The sequence below is a fragment of the Poecile atricapillus genome, chromosome Z (genome assembly GCF_030490865.1).
Source record: "Poecile atricapillus isolate bPoeAtr1 chromosome Z, bPoeAtr1.hap1, whole genome shotgun sequence".
Lineage (NCBI taxonomy): Eukaryota > Metazoa > Chordata > Aves > Passeriformes > Paridae > Poecile > Poecile atricapillus.
In genome coordinates this window covers 27,974,977-27,993,278 of record NC_081289.1, presented here as the reverse complement: position 1 = coordinate 27,993,278, position 18,302 = coordinate 27,974,977, and the positions used below count along the sequence as shown (strand labels likewise).

The window sequence follows — 18,302 nt, the reverse complement described above, 5'->3', positions numbered from 1 at the left end:
CTCTCCCATGGTTTGTTTTATTATGCCAAAGGAAGTGAATCCTCTCAATCATAATTTCTATTGTATGAAGAGACCTATTTTCTAATATGGGGTAAAGCTTCTCAGGATGTTAGGTTGTTATCCCTAAAGAAGGGAATCCTGGTGTGCAAAAGCCGATCAATTGAGTTGAGACATGATTTTATTACAAATCTGAAGAATAGGCTGCCAGGCTAGGCCAAGCCTTTTCCAACTTTTTGGAAAACAAGCAGAACCCTTTTTACAAAAAAGTAACCAAAAAAGAATCAGGAGATTGGCCACTCATGCTTGTGTAACAAAATTTTTAATGTGCATGTGCTGATCTCAGTCCAGTTCATTATCCTATCATTTCCACATACAAATTCCCCAGGGAATGTGTTCTTTAACATTATAATCATCTCAGGTAACTTGAAATTGTCTTTACATCTTGTCACCTGTTGCTAAGTTATTGTTAAATTTTATTTTGTTAAACCTCTGTTGCCGTTTCTGCTTGAATCTATTTGAATCATTACTTGTCAAGGGCATAAGGATTTATAGCATTCTGTTCCTGGGGTTTCTTCATGGTTCCATTACTCCAGCATCCCACTGTCATGGTTTCAAGGCTTAGAGTTACTGTGAACTTTTTGTGAATCTTTATTTTCCCCTAACATCAAGCAGCCAGGGTGAGGCTGGGGAGCCAGATGGCGCTGGGAAATCCAGAGCAGAAGGCACAGACACGGTGTTTGGGTTGTGGCCAAGCTGTTCCCATCTCCATCCCAGCCAGGGGAGAGAGGATGTGCCTCCCACTTCGCTGCCAGGAAACGGTGTCACTACTGCTTTCTCTCAGTTTCCAAGAAATCACATGCTCTAGGCAGAAGGCAGTCGGCAAGATCCAGCCACAGAAGTGGGTGGCACCTTCTACTCACCCAGCCATTCAGGATCCAGCAGCCATCACAGCCCTAGAGCTTATCTATGTCCTGGTTACAGGCACTGCAAATCTCACTGCCTTCTCTTATCCTTGAAACTTGGCGATCTGTGATTTTTACCATAAACAACCCATACTATTTATTGTTCAGTGGGGTTAATCCCCAGCTCCTGTTTCAGAGGATGGCTGCCAGGGGCTCAGCAGCTGTAACTTATTTTCCCACATCCCTGGTAGTGTCAGGCTGAGGGTAGAGCCCCCTATATTGACAGGTTTCAGGGGTGCTTAGCCCAAGACCCTGACACTCAGTGCTGCTTTCACAGAAAGGACAAACACCCGCATCTGCCCATACTCAGTGTCTGAGGTTATCAACAAAACCAGCTCATCAAAACCAGCAGAACGAGGAGCTGCACTCACGACTGTCAGTGGCAATGTTTGAACCCTAAAGCCCACCTAGCACATGGGTGGGAAAGGCTTTCCCCGCTGCCACTTTCCCAGACCCTACTTCTCTCTCCCATTCCAGAGCATTGGTGGGCTTGGGTGGAGATATATTGGGCTTTCCACTGGTGAAAATACCAAATGCAAAGGGTAAGAAAAAAGCAGGACTACTCAGCTTCTTAGGACCTAACCCCCAGAATGGCCCTTACAAAGCATACCACCTGACATGGTAGAAATGCACACAGGTGTCTGCTGTGAATATTTTTATTGCATACTGCTCTGGTTTTAAACCAGTAATTAACAAAAAGGGGGAAAAAAGAATTACTTATTTCTTGCTGTGAGATATGGATTAAAACAAGAGCAAACCAGGCATAAAACTTAAAAGGAATAAAGAAAGTTTATTGACAAACTACAAGAATAAGAACACCAGAATAAACTTCTAGAAAAACCTTTTCATTTCTTACTGCCCACTATTTCTTTGTTCACATGACAACAGAGACAAAAACTTTATAATTTTTGATGGTTTAAACAATCTCAATTCTTTCTATAGTCTTTTCATCAGTCTCTGTAGAGAAACAGAAGTTCCTTTCTGTTAATTTATGGAGTTTCTCACAAGAAAGCTATTTTTGTTATAGTTTTCTGTTTCTTTGATATCAACTGCCTAGAGCTGCTGTTATCAAAGCCCACCCCTCCCTCCCATTCCACATCACTCTGAAATGTGTTATGGGTCATGATGTTTAGGGATAGCATTTTTAAGGATAAGTTGGTCAAAGGTAAAAAGTATTCTTTATCTGTTTCTGTGAGTTTCACTAGAAAACAGTTTTCTCATTGCCTCTCAAGGCTTCAAATCACTCAGCACTTCACTATGCCATAATTACTCTACTTTTTCTCAAATTTACACTTTGAACACTCTATTCCTCCCCATACTCCATCATGAATTAAAGGAGTTCTTTTCAGGACTTCATTGTCCATCCCCATAGTTTTAACAGAAAGATATTTCAGCTTAATTAAAGCATCTTCTTAATTCTCTACCTTTCTTGAAGTTTCTTTTCTTTCTTGCCACTAGTAGTTTATAAAGTCTCTTTTCATGTTGATCACTCTCTTTTTCTCTCTCTGGATAAAAAGATTAATCCGCAAGTCTCATCTGGATAAGAAAGAGTTAAAATCTTGCCCAAGCTTTTGTAGATGGTTCGGTGATTTCTGCTGAACAGGAGCTGGAGCCGTCTGCGATGGAAAGTTCCTCATAGCTGCTCTGGAGAGCATGGTCACCGTCTCTGCTTGCAGCAGGCTTAGAGCTCTTCCCCTTCTTTACTCGACAGTTTCTGGTAAATTCCATCACGGCAAAACCTGCAGCCAAGCCAGGAACCGGCCTGGCCCAGCTTGGCTCGGAGCAAGCTCCCGCAGGCCCCATCTCCTGGCTGGGAGACGGGAGACGCGGCAGGCGCAGCCCGGCCCCCGCCCGCCCGCGTGGCCTGGGCAGGGAACGGGAGGCCAGCCGGAGCTCTGCTACCTTTCACAGCCAAGCAACAAAGAGCACCACACCCTTCTGGTTGTACACTTTAAGGTGGGGTTCACAAGTTGATCTCACTTTTCAATGGCTAAAACTGCTGTCAATTCTCAGCAATGACCGATAATTGGTCATGAGAAAGACTGTAGGCAGTCCCCAGTAACTCCAGCTTTCCTTAAAGGTAAAGTAACTCCATGACACATACATAACATTTAAATGTAAAAGCAAAGGTAGTAACTTCAAAATCATTCCACTTTTACGTATCATAGGACATAGCAAATATGCAGATTAGTCCTCTGAATGCTGCTCTAGTGATTAACAACATTCAGTACCTGGCCAGCAGTAACTCTAATGCAATCATTCAACTAATAAGGATGACAGTGCTGAGCTTTCTTGCATGGTATCCAGCTAACCAAGAATTTGCATTGCTGGAGGCTGGTGGTGTTCAGCAGAGAAACTTTACATCCTTAGTGGAGGGGAAGAAAGCCAACTCCACAAACCCCAACCCACCCCTCACAACCCCTGAACCATCAGTGTGTTATCAGCATCATTCTGGACCCAAACCACACACCAAGATAAGGGTCACTATGAAGAAAGTCAACTCCACCTCAGCCAGACCCAGCACACTGTAGGACTGCACCCTTTTCTTGGACAAATTTTGGCCCAGGAAGCCTACACTGTGCTGGACTTTTGCACAGATGATGCAAGCAGGAGGAGGTGATGTAGAAAATTATCATGCCCAAATCAGAGATGCAGAGAGCACCCAGAGGTGGACAGAGTCATCAGGCAGCAGCATATGCACTATTCATATCTGTAAAGTTACAATCTGGCATTCATATCTGCCCAATTAATGAGATCAAACCACCCAATCATTTAATAGAAACAACACTCCCACAGGTTTTGGACACAAGCCCCTAGACTGGTTCACTCAGCTCTCTTGTCTGGGACCCTGGAGCTTTAATTACACAGAGTTTATATAAATGATATTCTGAAGAAAAGAGAAATCCACTGAATGTCACCCCCAGCAGAATTAAACCTGGACTTCAGATAAAGTGACCTGATGTCAGAGAAAGAGAAGATGTAGCTGCAAGAAGACACCAGGCTAAAATAAACAGCTATGGGCTGCTTTATGTGGAAGTTAGACCCCAGTCCAGAGGCTTTTCATCAAACACAGGTAGGTCACAGATGATTGTATTGGTGGTATGGACTATTGTGTACAGAGATGCAAGCTAAAAGGACATGAGATAAAGCAGCAGACAAACACGTTATCAGATACAAGAGAAAATGAGGTGTTGGACTGAAAGGGTGGTGGGTGAGGAATGGAAGGAACCAGAGAATCAGACTTGTAATTATCCTGTGTAAATAGAAAGTTGCATGATGGACTTATTGGTCCAATTGTCTCTTCTATTGTAGAAGTCATAGAATTGTTAGAATCATAATGGCTGGAAAGACATCTAAGATCTGTTCAATATGAGGAGTAATTATAAGATAAAAAATCTATTATAACTGTCTGACTTTCTTGGGAAGTAACATCAGTACATGTGGCTTCAAATTCAGTGAGCCCAAATTTAATCGCCACCTTCAGCTTGCGATCTTTCCCCAGCCTCGTGTCTGGCGATGGCACTACACAGAAGCCAAGCTGTTCCATCCCTTCCTCATCTACATACCGAGCATTCTGGTTTTTTGTACAATAGAAAGCAAAGGCTACCTTTGTTTGATCTGGTTCTGTCGGATAGAAATCATAGTGGGCAACTTCCTGTATATTCACTGATTCCCCAATTTCCACCAGTTTACAGAAGAGACCTGTGCAATAAATATAGTCACCAGTTTTTGAGACCCTCCGTTTACGGGCATCATGGATAGCATCATCAAATTTCTGACATATTTCTAAGCCATATGTCCTACAGCTGATTCTTGAGGTAATCATACGGGGATTAATTCCAAATAAAACAGCCCCTTTTGCAATGGCCACCTGGGCCTCCATGGGACAAAGGATGTGATACTTGCTGCTAAAGGCCTGCCTGACTGCATCTCTCAGGATGATGCTGGATGCAAAGCCTCCCACAAGTAAAATATACTGGACTTTGTCCATCTCAGGTTTGCAAAGAATTTCACTCAAAGTACAAATGATATTGTTGATACTATACTCAAACAAGCTTTTCATTTTCTCATATGTAATCTTGATTGTCCCATCACACCACACAGCTCCTGCTGCTTTTTCAAAGAACTGGGAGATGTCCTTCTTGGACTCTGCCACTTTGGTCAAGTTGTAGTAGCAATGCATGTAGACTGCCTCCCTTCTATCAGAGCATTTCTGTAGGCTGAAGTTGTACATCATACTTTGTAATTCAGTAGGGTGCTTCTTTACATATTCATCCCATACGCCATCATTGAATATTTCCTTGAGGAAACTGATGAAGTTTTCATCCACTCTGTTGCCTCCCCATCCACCTCCAGCTGCCTTGTGTAGCTCCTTTAGGTAATGGTCTTCTTGGATCTCATGTACTGTGATGTCTACTGTGCCACCTACACATACACACACACACACACATTCACACAAAGAGACTCAAATTAATTGCACTGGTTGCTTTAAAGTACATGAGTTTTCACAGAATTCAATCATCTTCTGAACTCCTGATTCACAGATGTGCTTTTCTGCTGCTTTTTTTCCTCATCCTCACTCTTCTGCTATTGCCTGTACTTCTCTAGATTTCATCAATTTAAAAATTTAAACTTCAATTGAAAATTTAAACTTTTGTTTAAAAGCCTGGTCTCACAAGGCTCCTACAGTTATTTCTGATAAAAGCTGGATGCTCTGACTTGCTCACTGAAGCCAATCTCCTGTCTGATCACATAGGTGGCTGGCTCCTGAGCAGTGGTGAGAAGACTCCCAAGAACTTGTGGTCCTCTTGATGCCTTTTTGCTATTTGTTCACAACCACCAGACTGCTCTTGGCAGAAAATTCACATCACACCAAAAAATCTCAGGAAACTAGAGAAATTATTGAGAAGTGCTTCATCAAATATTCTTAATGATTTACTCTCCAGTGCCTGCTAGCTCATCTCTTTGGTCACTTCACTGGGCACTACCTACAGTTGCTTCTGGAGAGGAGGCTGTGAGCTCAGGCTACACAGGAGCACGTGGTGCATGCTGGTGGCTGATGCTGGGACATCATGCCAGCTGATCTGGTGTGAGGGCAGGACCTCGTGTTGTGACCATCTGGCTGAAGAGCACTGCAGCGTCAGACACAATCCTGCTTTCCTCCTATTTTTCTGCCTGCTAACAGGATCTCATTAGGTGAGAAATAAACATAAAAACCCATGATGGGCACACCAGTGGAGTCCAAGCTCTGGGAGCTTTGGCCATATTTTGAAATAGCCATGCACCACAGCCAGCAAAGATGGTACCTGTTAAACGGGGAAAATTTTACCTCCACAGTCAACGACAATGTACTGGATCCCAGGGGAGTCTTCAAACTTCTTCTTGTCACTGCTGTCTGCCATAAACCCTTCCTGTGGAAGCTGCTTGCACCACAGTGATGCAGCTTCTGGCTCCAAGGCAATGATCAGGTTCCTAGAGAGCATGTCAGAGATAATTCCTGCCTAAAATCACAAGAGAGAGGAGTCAGTTCAAGGGTGTGAGATTTCCGCTGCATGAACACCACCTGCTAAGGAGACTGTTCTCACCCCAGCAGCTCATGCAGGAGTGCTGGTTCTAGCACTGCTGATCTCTGTGGGGCTCCTTTCTACATGGCAGTGGTGGGAGAGGGCAGAGCTGTTGTTACTGCCATTTGGGGACATCCTCTCCCTCATCACCCTCAGTGGGGAGGATTTCTCTGCCCAATGGACTGAAATTTGAAATACAGGTTGTTTACATATTGAGGAGTTCCTCTGCCTCAATGGGAAAAGAAACCTCCAAAGGTTATTTGAGGAAATGGAGTAACCCCTGCTTTTACCTCTTTTGCTGCCAGACGCATGAACTGCTTGGCAGCAGCGCTCCATATGGCTGGGACAGTAAGGACCCAGGTGATCTCCTCTGGATCGTAGACAGTTTGGAAAGAGGCCTCCTTAATGGTATTCAAAGCATGTTTCTTCAGGTAGCACAGGCTTTCAGAAAAGACTGTCAGAGCAGGAAGTGTCTTTCCATTGGTGGCTTTCAGCTGCATGCCAGCTGTGACACTCTACAAAAGAAAAGGCCCAGGGTCACATGAGACCTGTCCCCTTCACACCAAGCACTGCACAGCATAAGGCACCCAGACACCCTTGTCTCCAAACCTGAGTAAACTCCCAGCACTGGCTTTACTACTGTGGCTAAATGAGTCCAAGTGGGACAGGTCAGCTACCAAACTGCTTACCCACCTTGCCTGTGATGCAGCAGGCAAAATGTCAATATGGTTGACAATTCCCCTGTTTCTCCTAGGCCAAATTTTGTAAAGACCCTGTAGATCCTGTGGATTCCTGAAGATACAGTGGGGAGTGATTCTGTAATGAAATTTTTCTTCACCATTTGCTCCTCAGATGCAGAGAAATAGTTCTGATCTAAAACCTCTCTCCAGCCCCTGCTGAAAGCAAATGAGAACCAACTGCTCCAGAGGTGACATTGTGACAGACCACATAATTCCCAGCTGTCCTGGGGAGGAAAATCTTCAAAGAAGCCTCCCATCCACCAAAGAGAGGAGCTGGTGCTTTTCCTGGGACTGGCCTTGTGCTCTGGTTTATTCTACGCTTGAGAGGCCCTGGGGGACCCTGGAGCACAGACAGGAAGGCCCTAAGGCAGCCTGGTGTTTGGCTGAGCAAGCAAACACAGATAAAGCTGTGAACTGTTCTGATCCGGCACAAAGCCTTCAGAGAGAAATCTGATAAAAGCCACTGCAGGCTTCAAAGACAGCTGGACACCCTTACATTAGCTTCAGAGTAACATTTCAAGGGAGGGAGAGCTAGGGGGAGCTGTGTAACACGGGATGGGATTTGAGATACTCCCAAGACTGCCCATCTCCTCTGAATTACAGGAAATTTCACTCGATCCCTGTTTCTTGTTGAGGACTAAGGTAAGGAGCCCCAAAGGGAGACCAGTTTCTCTGTCAAACTCGGGAACAGTGCAGCTTTTTGTTAGGAACAGATAGTTGCCTTCACCCAGGGTATGCAGTCAGGTTCTTATTGTCTTTAGACAGATAAAAAACATCATAAAGGAAGGACCTGTGAAGCTTTCAGCAACTAAAAAATAAATAAATAATTTATTCTTTTGTTCATCAAAATTCATCCTCATCAACCAGATTTACTCAGCCCTCTTCATGGATTCTCTAAGTCCCACCCCTCATGTAAATGAAGAGCCCCAACCCCCATTAGTGGTAACTCTCGCACCTACCGTGTTGTACAGCTGCATCTTGAAGTTCTCGAAGAAGTACCAGCTGTCAGCTTGGCTGGAGGGCAGGCTCTTGTACCTCATCACAGCATCATAGCCAAAATATTTGAACTCCTGCTTCTGGTTGAACAAAATGCACGTAGGCGTCTTTGGGGTCTTGAGCCCATGCTCTATTCCCCAGTTAACCTGCCGGATTTGGTCTGTACCTGAAGCAAGAGAAAAACAGTACCCACTGTAGGATGTGCCAAAATCTATAGCAACAACAAAGACTGACTGGCTGGCCATGGCCACTGCAGTGCAGAGGCGCGCAGCTCTGGGAGCAGAGAAAGGGTAAACTGGGATGGGACCGGACTGAAACTGATATTGCACGGGGAGGGGCAACCTCCCCTGCTTTTATTGGCTAGAGAGAGATGTGACTCTAGACATACTGTAAATGGTAACTATTCCTGTAAAGAGGCAGGGCTTCCTTCTGGTTTTTATTTAACAGCAAAGTGCCTTTGTTAGGGAACTTTCTTATCAGTAGCTTTCTGCACTCCCAGCAGCATCGACAGTCCTCAGGGCTGCCCACACATTTCAACAAACATTTTCGGCTTCTGCTGCTGCTACTGTAAAAGCATGAATACACCAAATGTTTCTGACTGCAGCAACGGAAACATGTGGAATATAGGCAACGATTTTGGCTCCAAAAGAACAGAAATGTCTGATACACCTGATATTTCTGGCTTCACTCAAGGAGCAGTGTGGAGTACATACAACATTTCTGACTCCAGAGGAATAGAATCGCAGCACACACACAATGTTTCTGGCAACAGAGGAACAGAAGTATTGGAAGGTCAGCATGGGGACACTGATCCCAGCAAGATGACTGCACAAAGCAGCAGGTAGGTTACACAGGGGGTGTCTCTGGGTAAACTTCTTTAATTTCCCTAGGTCTGAAAATTTCTAGAAAGCTTCCTGAAGGGTTGCATGAGTGCTGAATTGCAAACATTTTCTGACTGTGAAATCTTCAGTAAGAGCTCTGTTTTCTACTTCCTAACCTTTCCAGCCATCACAGAGATGGCTACTGTCCCCAAATTCAGCTCAAGAACAACTCCAAAGTGTGAGGCAGATCTTAAAGTGATGCAAGAGGAAGAGAAACTAGAAAGAACAGTATAAAGAGTGTGACAGGATCTGAGATTTCATGGCTCTGACTCTGAGCTCATCAATTTTGCAGGGAAAGGCAGACTAAAATGTATATTTTTTACTGGATTGTTGAGCTTAAAGAAAAAGATGGTGTCTTCAGTGAAAGACTGAAACTGAAATTGTTTAACCGGAAAGGAACCAATCCAAGTAAACAAAACCAAAATGTACTTCAGTGGGAGGAAGTGACGCTGAGCTGGAAGGGCAGCACAGTCCCTTGCAGCAGCAGTGCAGCCTTCTATTGGCATAAACCAAAGTTAAAGACTCATGCTGAGGCTTTCTCTGACATCTGGTTGCAGGGACAAGCTTGGTCTCTGTTCCACCTGGATCCAAGCTGCAGGAGCACCTTAATCTGGGACTGTCTCTGTACAATTAATAGTTGACATTTGGGATCCTCGTGAGGAAACAGGACACAGAGCAGTTGTACAAATAAAAAATTACCTTGAGAACACAGAGCTTTGTACTCCTCTATTAAAAAAACCCACACTTGTAAATTGCAAAGTTGGTTTTAGCAGAACAGTTAAAGAACAGTTACCTGCATTTGCTGTTCCCCACTCTCTGCAGGTCTGGGTTGAGTTTGTTTTTCAGAAAACTGTCCTTGTATCTTGGCCACTTTATCCAGAACTAATGATTAGTCAGACTCTCCTGTTTTTGGCATGCCCTGGCCTGTGGAGTCCTCTGAGCTGTATCAGGCATTATCTGGGAGAGTGCTAACTCACTTGTGCCAAGCCTGCGCCCCTGCGCACCCTCTGTCCTGTCTCTGATCTGCTTGCGGGTATGGATGTAGCCATGAAGCCTCTGCACACAGGACTGGCTATTATAAAGTACTTCTTTTGAGGATGTGTTCTTACCACCCTTCATTATAAGAGTTCCCTTTTCTTTTTTCCCTCAGACATACATCTGACACCTCACAGAAGCCATCAGCCTATGGAGACCAGACTTCCAACATGAAGGAAATGCCTGAAATAATGGAAGAAAACATCAATAAATACAAAAAGGAAATGTTGCAAATGATGGAAGAGGCGAACAATAAACAAAAAGAGGAAATATTTGAAATTATGAAAGAAATGGACAGCAAGAACGCAAAGGAAAGAGATGAATTTCTGAAAGAAATGGTCAACAAAATACTGTGAGAGTCCAGTGACCAGAAATGACACTGTTTAGTGTGGCCTTTGACAGTGAACTGTAGCTGGTGCACACTAGGGTGGCTGGGACAGAAAATTACAAATCAGCCAGACACAGGGAGGGCTCTGCATTAGCAACAAATTTTGCCCAGGCTGTACTGGGAACCCAGGGCCACTTTACAGAAGCTGTTGGATTTGCTCCATGTAACGTGCAGATCTTATACTTTGGGAGTATTTTATTTGTACTGTTGGTATTGACTCACAGAATCACAAACCACCCCTCTGGCAAAGAACAGCCTTGACAAGTTTTGGTCTCTATATTTCTTTTCCCCATGGGCTGATCAGAAATTGGAGGGAGGAAGTTTAGCTTGTGCATTTTTTAAAGACTTTATTGCATACTTGCCCACTGATTGCATTGTGGTTTATTATTTCTTTCTTTCTTCCCCTTATAGATGGATGCACAATGAGAACAGAACTTTCTTTGAAACTATTTATGCTCACCTTCTGGACAGTCACAACAGGTGGTGTGATTCTTTATATTAATAATCATTGTGAGAGGGGGAAATCATGATGATCCTCACAACCATACCTCTGTTTCTTCTGTTGTAGATAGCTTCCCACTTGATTTGAGCATAAATTCTGGGCGGGAGCTTTTAGGGGAGGTGTTCAGCTCCCGTGGAGTTTTTCCTGGATGCTCTTGCACTTTCCAACCTCAGAGCTTTTTTCCTTGAATTCAGATTATTCAGTGGAGGCACTTTTGTGCCAGTGTCCAAGTGCAAATAAAGAGATCTCACAAATCTGTTTCAGAGCACTTCCTGGAAGGGCAATCCAAATACAGCATGAGGAGAAAGAGGAAAATAAGATGCTGAAAGAGAAGATCAAAAAGCTAGAGGCAAGGTAAAGTATTTATTCACATTTCAGACGTAGTGTGTGTTTCTACACTGAAAAGCCGCATACTTCTTGCTTCCTCCAGTCCTTGGGGACTCTATTTCTGACCAGACAGCCTAGACACCTTCTCTCCAGGCTTTCAACCTGCCAGCATCTCTTTGTAACTGACTTCTGGAAGATGGCTTGAGTTGTTCTGCAAAGGGAAGAAGACATTCTCAGGGTAACCAGTTAAATAAAGAGTAAAAGAAACCAGTCTACAATGACATCATCAACATGCCACTCTGGTCAGATTCTACTGTGATCATGCAAAACTGAGCTGAGAAAGCACTGTTTTCCACAGAAAAGCTGCTTGCCAGCTATATAATATAAATGAGAAGTGCATTGTAGAAAACATGGGATTCATGAAACAGTTTCATAAGTAAAATATTTACATTCACTCATTATTTCATCTTGACTTGGATATGTTTTTTAATATCCTTCTTGACCTAGAATCCAAGAGCTCTTGGCTAAAGCAATAGTCATGCACCAACACTCTGAGGACATCAATGACCCTTCACGTTTGTCTGCTGTGCTGGACAGATATGAGCTGCTCCGGCTACGGGAATGGGAAAAAGTCAGGAGCTCCATGCCCTACCGTTGGACATATAAAGAAGGCAGCCGTGCCATTAAGGTTTGTTCACATCCATTTTCTCCATCTGATTCTTATCAGATCAATATGATGTAGCCATATAGCAGCCTTTGGGCATTTGTATTTTTGTATCAGACAGTGTTGGGGCCTAAGTTTAGGTCTCTGATTATCCAGCCCAGCTAGGCCTGTGTAATGCTGTAGGGATCAAAGTGACAGTGACCTTCTTCCTCCTGCCTTTCAGAAGGGCACACACACTCAAATACCAGCCCCATCTCTTACACCTGTTAAGCACAAGTGGGAAAACAATATGCTTTGCTTATGTTAGTGCTTGAACTGATAGTTGGGAGTCCTCATTTTGATGTCTTACTCACTGCTGTGATGCTGGAGAGATCTGAAAGAAAAAACCAAAGTGGTATTACCTTAAAGGACGAGACTGAGATGAGGCCATTATTAGCATTGATTGTGATGATAAGGCCCCATGGATGCTGAAGGATGGGCTCCAAAATGCAAGCAGCTCAATGAAACTGTTTGTTTCCTAGCTATTGAAGACATATTTCAATCAGCAGCTCTACAATTTACTCTAAAGCAGATGTTTTCTCAGCACATGCTTTGCACTACACTTCTGTTTTCATCGTGATTGATGCTGTAATCATTTGTTGTTTTTGCACTGCAGAAGCTGTTTGATGCCTGTGAGAAAGATATACAACAGAGAACAGATGCCATAATTAAAGGTTTTGACATTCCACTTGGGAATAATACTTTGATCAAGGTATTTTATGTTTCTGTGTACAAGAGCCATCAGCATCTACCATTCATTTAGAGGTTTGCTTCTACTAAGGGCACTGCTCAAAATCTGTCAGCAATGACACTGGATAACTTATGAGCTGAGAGGGCTGGGGGTGTAGAAAGCCAGGCTCTAGCAACCCTAGGTATGAGAGCAGCACTGGATAAAAACCAGGTCTTTCTAAGAGTTAAGCTATTCCACAAAGAAGCAGGGAGCTGGACTTGAGGATCCTTGTGGGAGCCTTCCAAAATTAAATGGTTCTGTATCCCATGATACACAGCCACACACTGCATATCTGAATTGTCCAGCTGGATGAGGCACACACATGAGTGCAGAAAGTATTTTCAAGCCCTGTGTTGCTTTTATGGGACCTTCCTCCAAAGCCTGAAATGAGTGACTTCTCTGTTACTGATTGACCCAATATGAGAAATAAAACTTCCCAGTGCTTGCCTTACCACATGATAACAGTCTGCTTTGTGCTCTGATTGTTCTGTAGGTGATGATGCAAGACATAATGAAGCTGCTCAGGCAACGCTATCGTGAAAATTCAGCACTTTACAGGATTGTTCAAGTGAGTAAAGATACAGCCCAGGAAACGGGGCAATGGTTCAATTGTCTGTGCAGCTTGTTGTTTAAAAAATGAGAGGTCTCCCTTCTGCATGAGGCTGTTTTCCACTTGTGGCCAGGTCCTTCCAGCCCATATACTCCCAAAATATTCTCAAGTACATGTAACCTTGTAAGGGAAGTACAACAGGACAGGCAGGGTTGTGCCCCTGCAAACAAAGGCACAGCCCTACTGGACCCAAGCAAGGAGCAAAGAGCAAAGAGCAAAGGGTCAGTGGTGGTGGTCAGCGTCAGCCACAAACTGGTGACCACTGGGCAAGCTCACAGTGACCAGCCAGGTCAAGACCAAGCTGAAGTTGGTCTGTGGGTCAGGACCAGCAAGGCTGGGCACAGGCATCCCACCACCTCAGCTCAGTCAAGCACCTAGCCACCACTCAGCTGCTGGGTCGATTGGTGGGTGAAGATGAGGCTTCTCATAACTCTTTCTCACACCACCCTTTCTGCCAGCGTGGCTGCTGTTGCAGGAGTTGAATACAAGGTCATAATGCTCGTACTTAATCTCAGCTGACCTTGAACACAAGCAGCCAAACCCCTGGGAAGGCAGAGGAAAGCATGCAGAGGCTGTTGATGTGCACAGAGCCCTGACACCTGCTATCCACACGGACTAGTCTCTAGTGGGCTTTTTTTGTGAAGATATGACATATCCATAGCACAGATATATGAAACTTCCAAAGAGGAGCTTTCTCCTTTTGCAGCTTGCTGGGCTTTTCCAAGAGCTTCATCTTACCAAACTCCTTGCAGATCTCTCTAGGAGGAAATAGAGAAAGGTGCTGGACACTTGGCACAATCCAGAAGTCAGGACTTGGTAAATAAAAGAACCTTTAAAGTGACACTGGGACCCCTGCATGTCCCACTCAAACAGTACCGGCAGCTTTGACAAGTGAAATTCTTGAGTGCTTAGTTCCTGTGGAGCAGCTGCACAGAATGAGAGCAGGGAGGCAGCGTAACAACACATCAACATAACATTACAAAGCTTTGAAAGCTGTTCTCATTTGATTTTCAGGAAACTGCCATTCACACAGGAAGTGGAAATGAAACACAGTTCTTGCTGCAGTGCTGCCAAATTTATTGTTTGCTGCTTCTTCAGGACCCACCAGTTAAAGCTGACTGGAAGATGGACATACAGTATTCAGAGCACGTGGACAAGAAAGATTCTGTGTATTGGAAAAAACCATCACTTCTGTGGCCCATAATGAAATGCGGGGAACAAGTTGTTGTGAAAGGTGTAGTCTGGGATTAAGGGAGAATGACTTGACAGTCAGGCTAATTACTTGCTTAGATATAAGAAGATGAAACTTTTCCTGTGCAATACTCTGCTTTTCTTTCTCTCATGAACTGCCTGCTTTTCAGAGCTAGTAAGTTAGACATCCCCCACATGGGACACTTAGGATAAATCATCATTAGCAAACCTGTTTTAAAAATTGAAGCTATTCCAATTGTCTCCTCACCACTCCTCACCGGTGCCACCTGCCTGTTAGCACTCAGCTGCTTTCTCACATCTGTACAATTTACCTCTCCCAAGGTCCTTCAGCTACACATGTGCCACAGCTCTGGGCCAAAGAGCTCTAAAAGTTGTATTCCATGGCATAAGAGGTATGCAGTGAGGCAAGTGTATGTTTATGTGATTTTGTGTGACACGGTATTCTGTAAGCAACTTGAGAATGACCAAATAAAAAGAGACTTTAAATTCTACTGTGTGCCTGCCAAGTCCTTTTCTCCAGTTTTTCTTTCTAGTCCTTCAGTTTCCTTGGCTGCCCAAACTCCCTGTGATTTTCTCACTCAATGGGCCTCCAGAAAGAAAGGCAGATTTCTGTGCAGCTCTCTGCAAGCAAATTGCTTTACTTCTCTCAGGAATTCAGTATTCCCTAAGCATATTGCAGGTCACAGACAACATGAGTTGGGATCCAGGTGTGTGCAAGAAAATTGGCTTTTAGAAAACCAGACTATTCTGAGAAACTGACTGTGAAAGACCTTTAATAGAAATATACATTATGGAATAGAACAGGTGAAGTAAAAATTACATATGTACTGTATTTCCTACAACTTTCATAAAAAAAAAGAACTACTTTCTCTTTTTTCATACCTTTTATAATGTTGCAGATTCAGATGAGCATTGCATTAATATTTCATTTTTCCAGGCTGTAGAAGATAAATGACAGGGCTGTTGTCCAGTACATGTAAGCAGAAGTTTCAGCATGACCCTGAGCCAAATGCCATGTGATTATACAGGTATAATACTACACATATGGCAAACTGTCATGCTCTATTTGTTACCTGCTTAGAAAATTTTTAGCCTAAGTTTATTCTGTAAGTCCCTGGGTCTGCTGGTCCTATGCTGTGCATCCGTTTTATCTCTGAAGCTCATCACTTCTGCATCTCCTCATGTGTGTCCTTTCCTTTATTTTTTCTCCCCTTAGCATCATTTTTGCTAGGCTAAAATACTCATGTTGCAAGACCTTCTATTTCAAAGACTGAGTTTAAAGTCTTCAGAAGACTAAAAGACCTAGGGCACAGTAGTCCTGAAACAGTGAACAAACTGCTATAATCAGAGGATTTTTAACCTTTCACTACAAACCAGGTACTTTCTCCTTTAGCAACAAAGATCCACTGACAGCCACTGTGCAGTGTCTCTGTGCATCAAATTCCCCTATTGCCAGACTCTCGCATTTCCTGGTGCAAAGGACAACATCTTGTCCATGGTCCAACACAACTTCTTTTCCGAGTTCTTGATGTTTGAGGTTGAGGCAATATTTTAAAGCAGATACTGTACCACATACCATCCCAAGGCTAATATGATGTCCGGATACCCTTTGCATAATTTTCTAAGAAATATTTTAACAGGAAATTGGTGTGAGATGGGGAAATGGTCTCCTCTCCTCCAGCTCCTTCAGAATTCCCTGTCGTGGGGTCTCAGCAGATGGAGGAGACATGCTTAAGGAATCTGCCTCTGGAAAAGCAAGAGCAGACCTGAAAGTTTTGCAGCACACTGGGACAAGGAGCCCTTTGTAGAGACCCCTACACAGGGAGATCTCTGCTGCTGCTTACACTCTTCCCCCTCTCCCAGCCACAAAGAGGGAAGCAGAGGCCCAGGCCCTTCCTGGAAGAAATATTTGACTTCTCATCCACAGCTCAGAGAAAGAACCATGAAGAACCTGTGAAAATTGAGCTACAGCTTGTGTCTAAGAGGAAGAGCAAAACAATCAGAAACCCAGAAAGAGGAAGTTCCTGAGGTTTAAACCCCTCCTTTCGCACAACAGCATGACTCATGCCCCCTAATCAGCCTCCCACAAAGACTTAACATGGGAAGGTGGGAGCCTGTAGAGGGAAGGGAGCTTCACTGAAGGAATGTCTGAGTAGGCCTGGAATTCTTTGCCTGGACTGAAGAGGAATTCAGGGATCACAGGTGGAAGAAAGGATGGATGGCAGCTACATATGCACTCTTCAGCTTCAGTTGCAAGAACTAAGCTGATGGAAACTAAATGAACAGCAGGATGTGGCTCACCACGAAGCAGAGAGTGGAGGTACTGCCGGAAGATACCGTGGCTGCACAAATAGCACTAAGGTTTGTGGGGTGTCTGGAAGTGACCTCCACAGGGGTCCTTGCAGGTTGGAAACAGAATACTGGCTAGGGGGCCCTCTAGTCTGGAACCACTTGGGCTGCTCTTAAAAGTCAAATGAATTTGCTCAAATGTTGCCTGTTGGTTTTGCAACAGTAAAACAAATGTCACACATTACCCACCCCATCGTCTCAGTTTGATCAAGCTCAGCAGCTGCAGAAAGGCAGCACAAAAAGGGCTGTATTTTGTGTACCTTCATTTATACACCTCAGACGTGTGCCACCCTGGAGCTGGACCAAGCACCAGCGCACAACCAAGCAGGAACCTGGCATCACCGCTGGTATGACTTCAGGCTCACAAAGGCTTCTTGAGAGGAAATCAGTGCTGTGGGAGCCTGAGCCTGTGTGGCTGTGAGCAGCCACCTCAGCTGCACAAGTCTCCTCTGCATTCCTCGGCCTCCCTGGCAGCTCCCAAACTGAAGTCTGCCAGGAGCTTTCCCTTGCATCCCACATGAAATGTGCTTTGGCCGCCAGCTCCACAGCAGCACGAGGGGTGCTGCAGCTCGCACGGCAATGCCTCAGGGTTACTGCAGGTCAGGAGGCCGTGCTGGGGACACGGCAGAAGGGGAACAGCGGGGGTGCAAAGGGGTCACAAACGGACCTTGCCACAGAGCTGCGGGAGGAAGCAGAACTGCATTTTGGAGAGACTGTGGCTGTGATATGCTGCAAAAAGGTTTTTTGAGGGAGCCCCAACAGCACCGCAGCCCGCAGTGAGGCCCAGAGCCACAGCCGTGCAGGTCATGCTGCTGCCCGAGCTGCACAAGGCACCATTTCCCTTTCATTCTTAGCTTGATTTTAAACGGTGTAATTGCTCCCTCAGAAGAACAGAAAAGGAATTGCTTCCTGCAGACACGTGAAGCATGTCTTAGGCAGGTTGGGTGATTTATTTCTAAGCGTCGTGAAGACCCTTACGGCCACTGAGCGAACAGAGCCAAAGAGAAACACAGGTCGAAATATTCCTGACCTTTGGAAGGGTGGGAGTTTGGGTGCGCGGCGCTGTCCCGCCCCACAGGGCTCGGCGGAGCAGCGCCACCCCCCGGCCCGGCAGCTCTGTCCTTGGCACTGGCGGCACGGAGGGACGGGCAGATCACGGCACCCGGGCATCCCGCGAAGTAAGCGGGGCACCCAGGGGCGACCTGTACCCGCGCAAAAATTCCTCTCACATTCGGAGTGAGGACCCGGGCGTCACCCCGGGTCGTTATTTTCCTTACTCATAAGTTTAAGGCATGACGGACAG

At 44.8% G+C, this 18,302-nt stretch overlaps 2 protein-coding genes and 1 non-coding gene across 3 annotated transcripts; 1 reads left to right on the top strand and 2 right to left on the bottom strand.

The window, feature by feature from the left end:
- Positions 1-3,498: 3,498 nt before the first annotated feature.
- LOC131592585 (heat shock 70 kDa protein 12B-like) lies at positions 3,499-8,589 on the bottom strand. The gene is made up of 4 exons (XM_058864181.1): positions 8,226-8,589; positions 6,817-7,041; positions 6,292-6,463; positions 3,499-5,387 (listed from the first exon to the last, which is right to left on the bottom strand). The coding sequence occupies exons 1-4, from the start codon at positions 8,505-8,507 to the stop codon at positions 4,327-4,329; spliced, it is 1,740 nt and encodes a 579-aa protein (XP_058720164.1). The 5' UTR covers positions 8,508-8,589; the 3' UTR covers positions 3,499-4,326.
- A 105-nt stretch (positions 8,590-8,694) lies between these two features.
- LOC131592588 (uncharacterized) lies at positions 8,695-15,141 on the top strand. The gene is made up of 8 exons (XM_058864186.1): positions 8,695-9,103; positions 10,294-10,530; positions 10,978-11,046; positions 11,333-11,422; positions 11,903-12,083; positions 12,715-12,810; positions 13,322-13,396; positions 14,453-15,141. The coding sequence occupies exons 1-8, from the start codon at positions 8,838-8,840 to the stop codon at positions 14,687-14,689; spliced, it is 1,251 nt and encodes a 416-aa protein (XP_058720169.1). The 5' UTR covers positions 8,695-8,837; the 3' UTR covers positions 14,690-15,141.
- A 3,003-nt stretch (positions 15,142-18,144) lies between these two features.
- On the bottom strand, positions 18,145-18,293 carry LOC131573924 (U12 minor spliceosomal RNA). The gene has a single exon (XR_009276301.1). It is a non-coding gene; the product is annotated as a U12 minor spliceosomal RNA (small nuclear RNA).
- Positions 18,294-18,302: the final 9 nt, after the last annotated feature.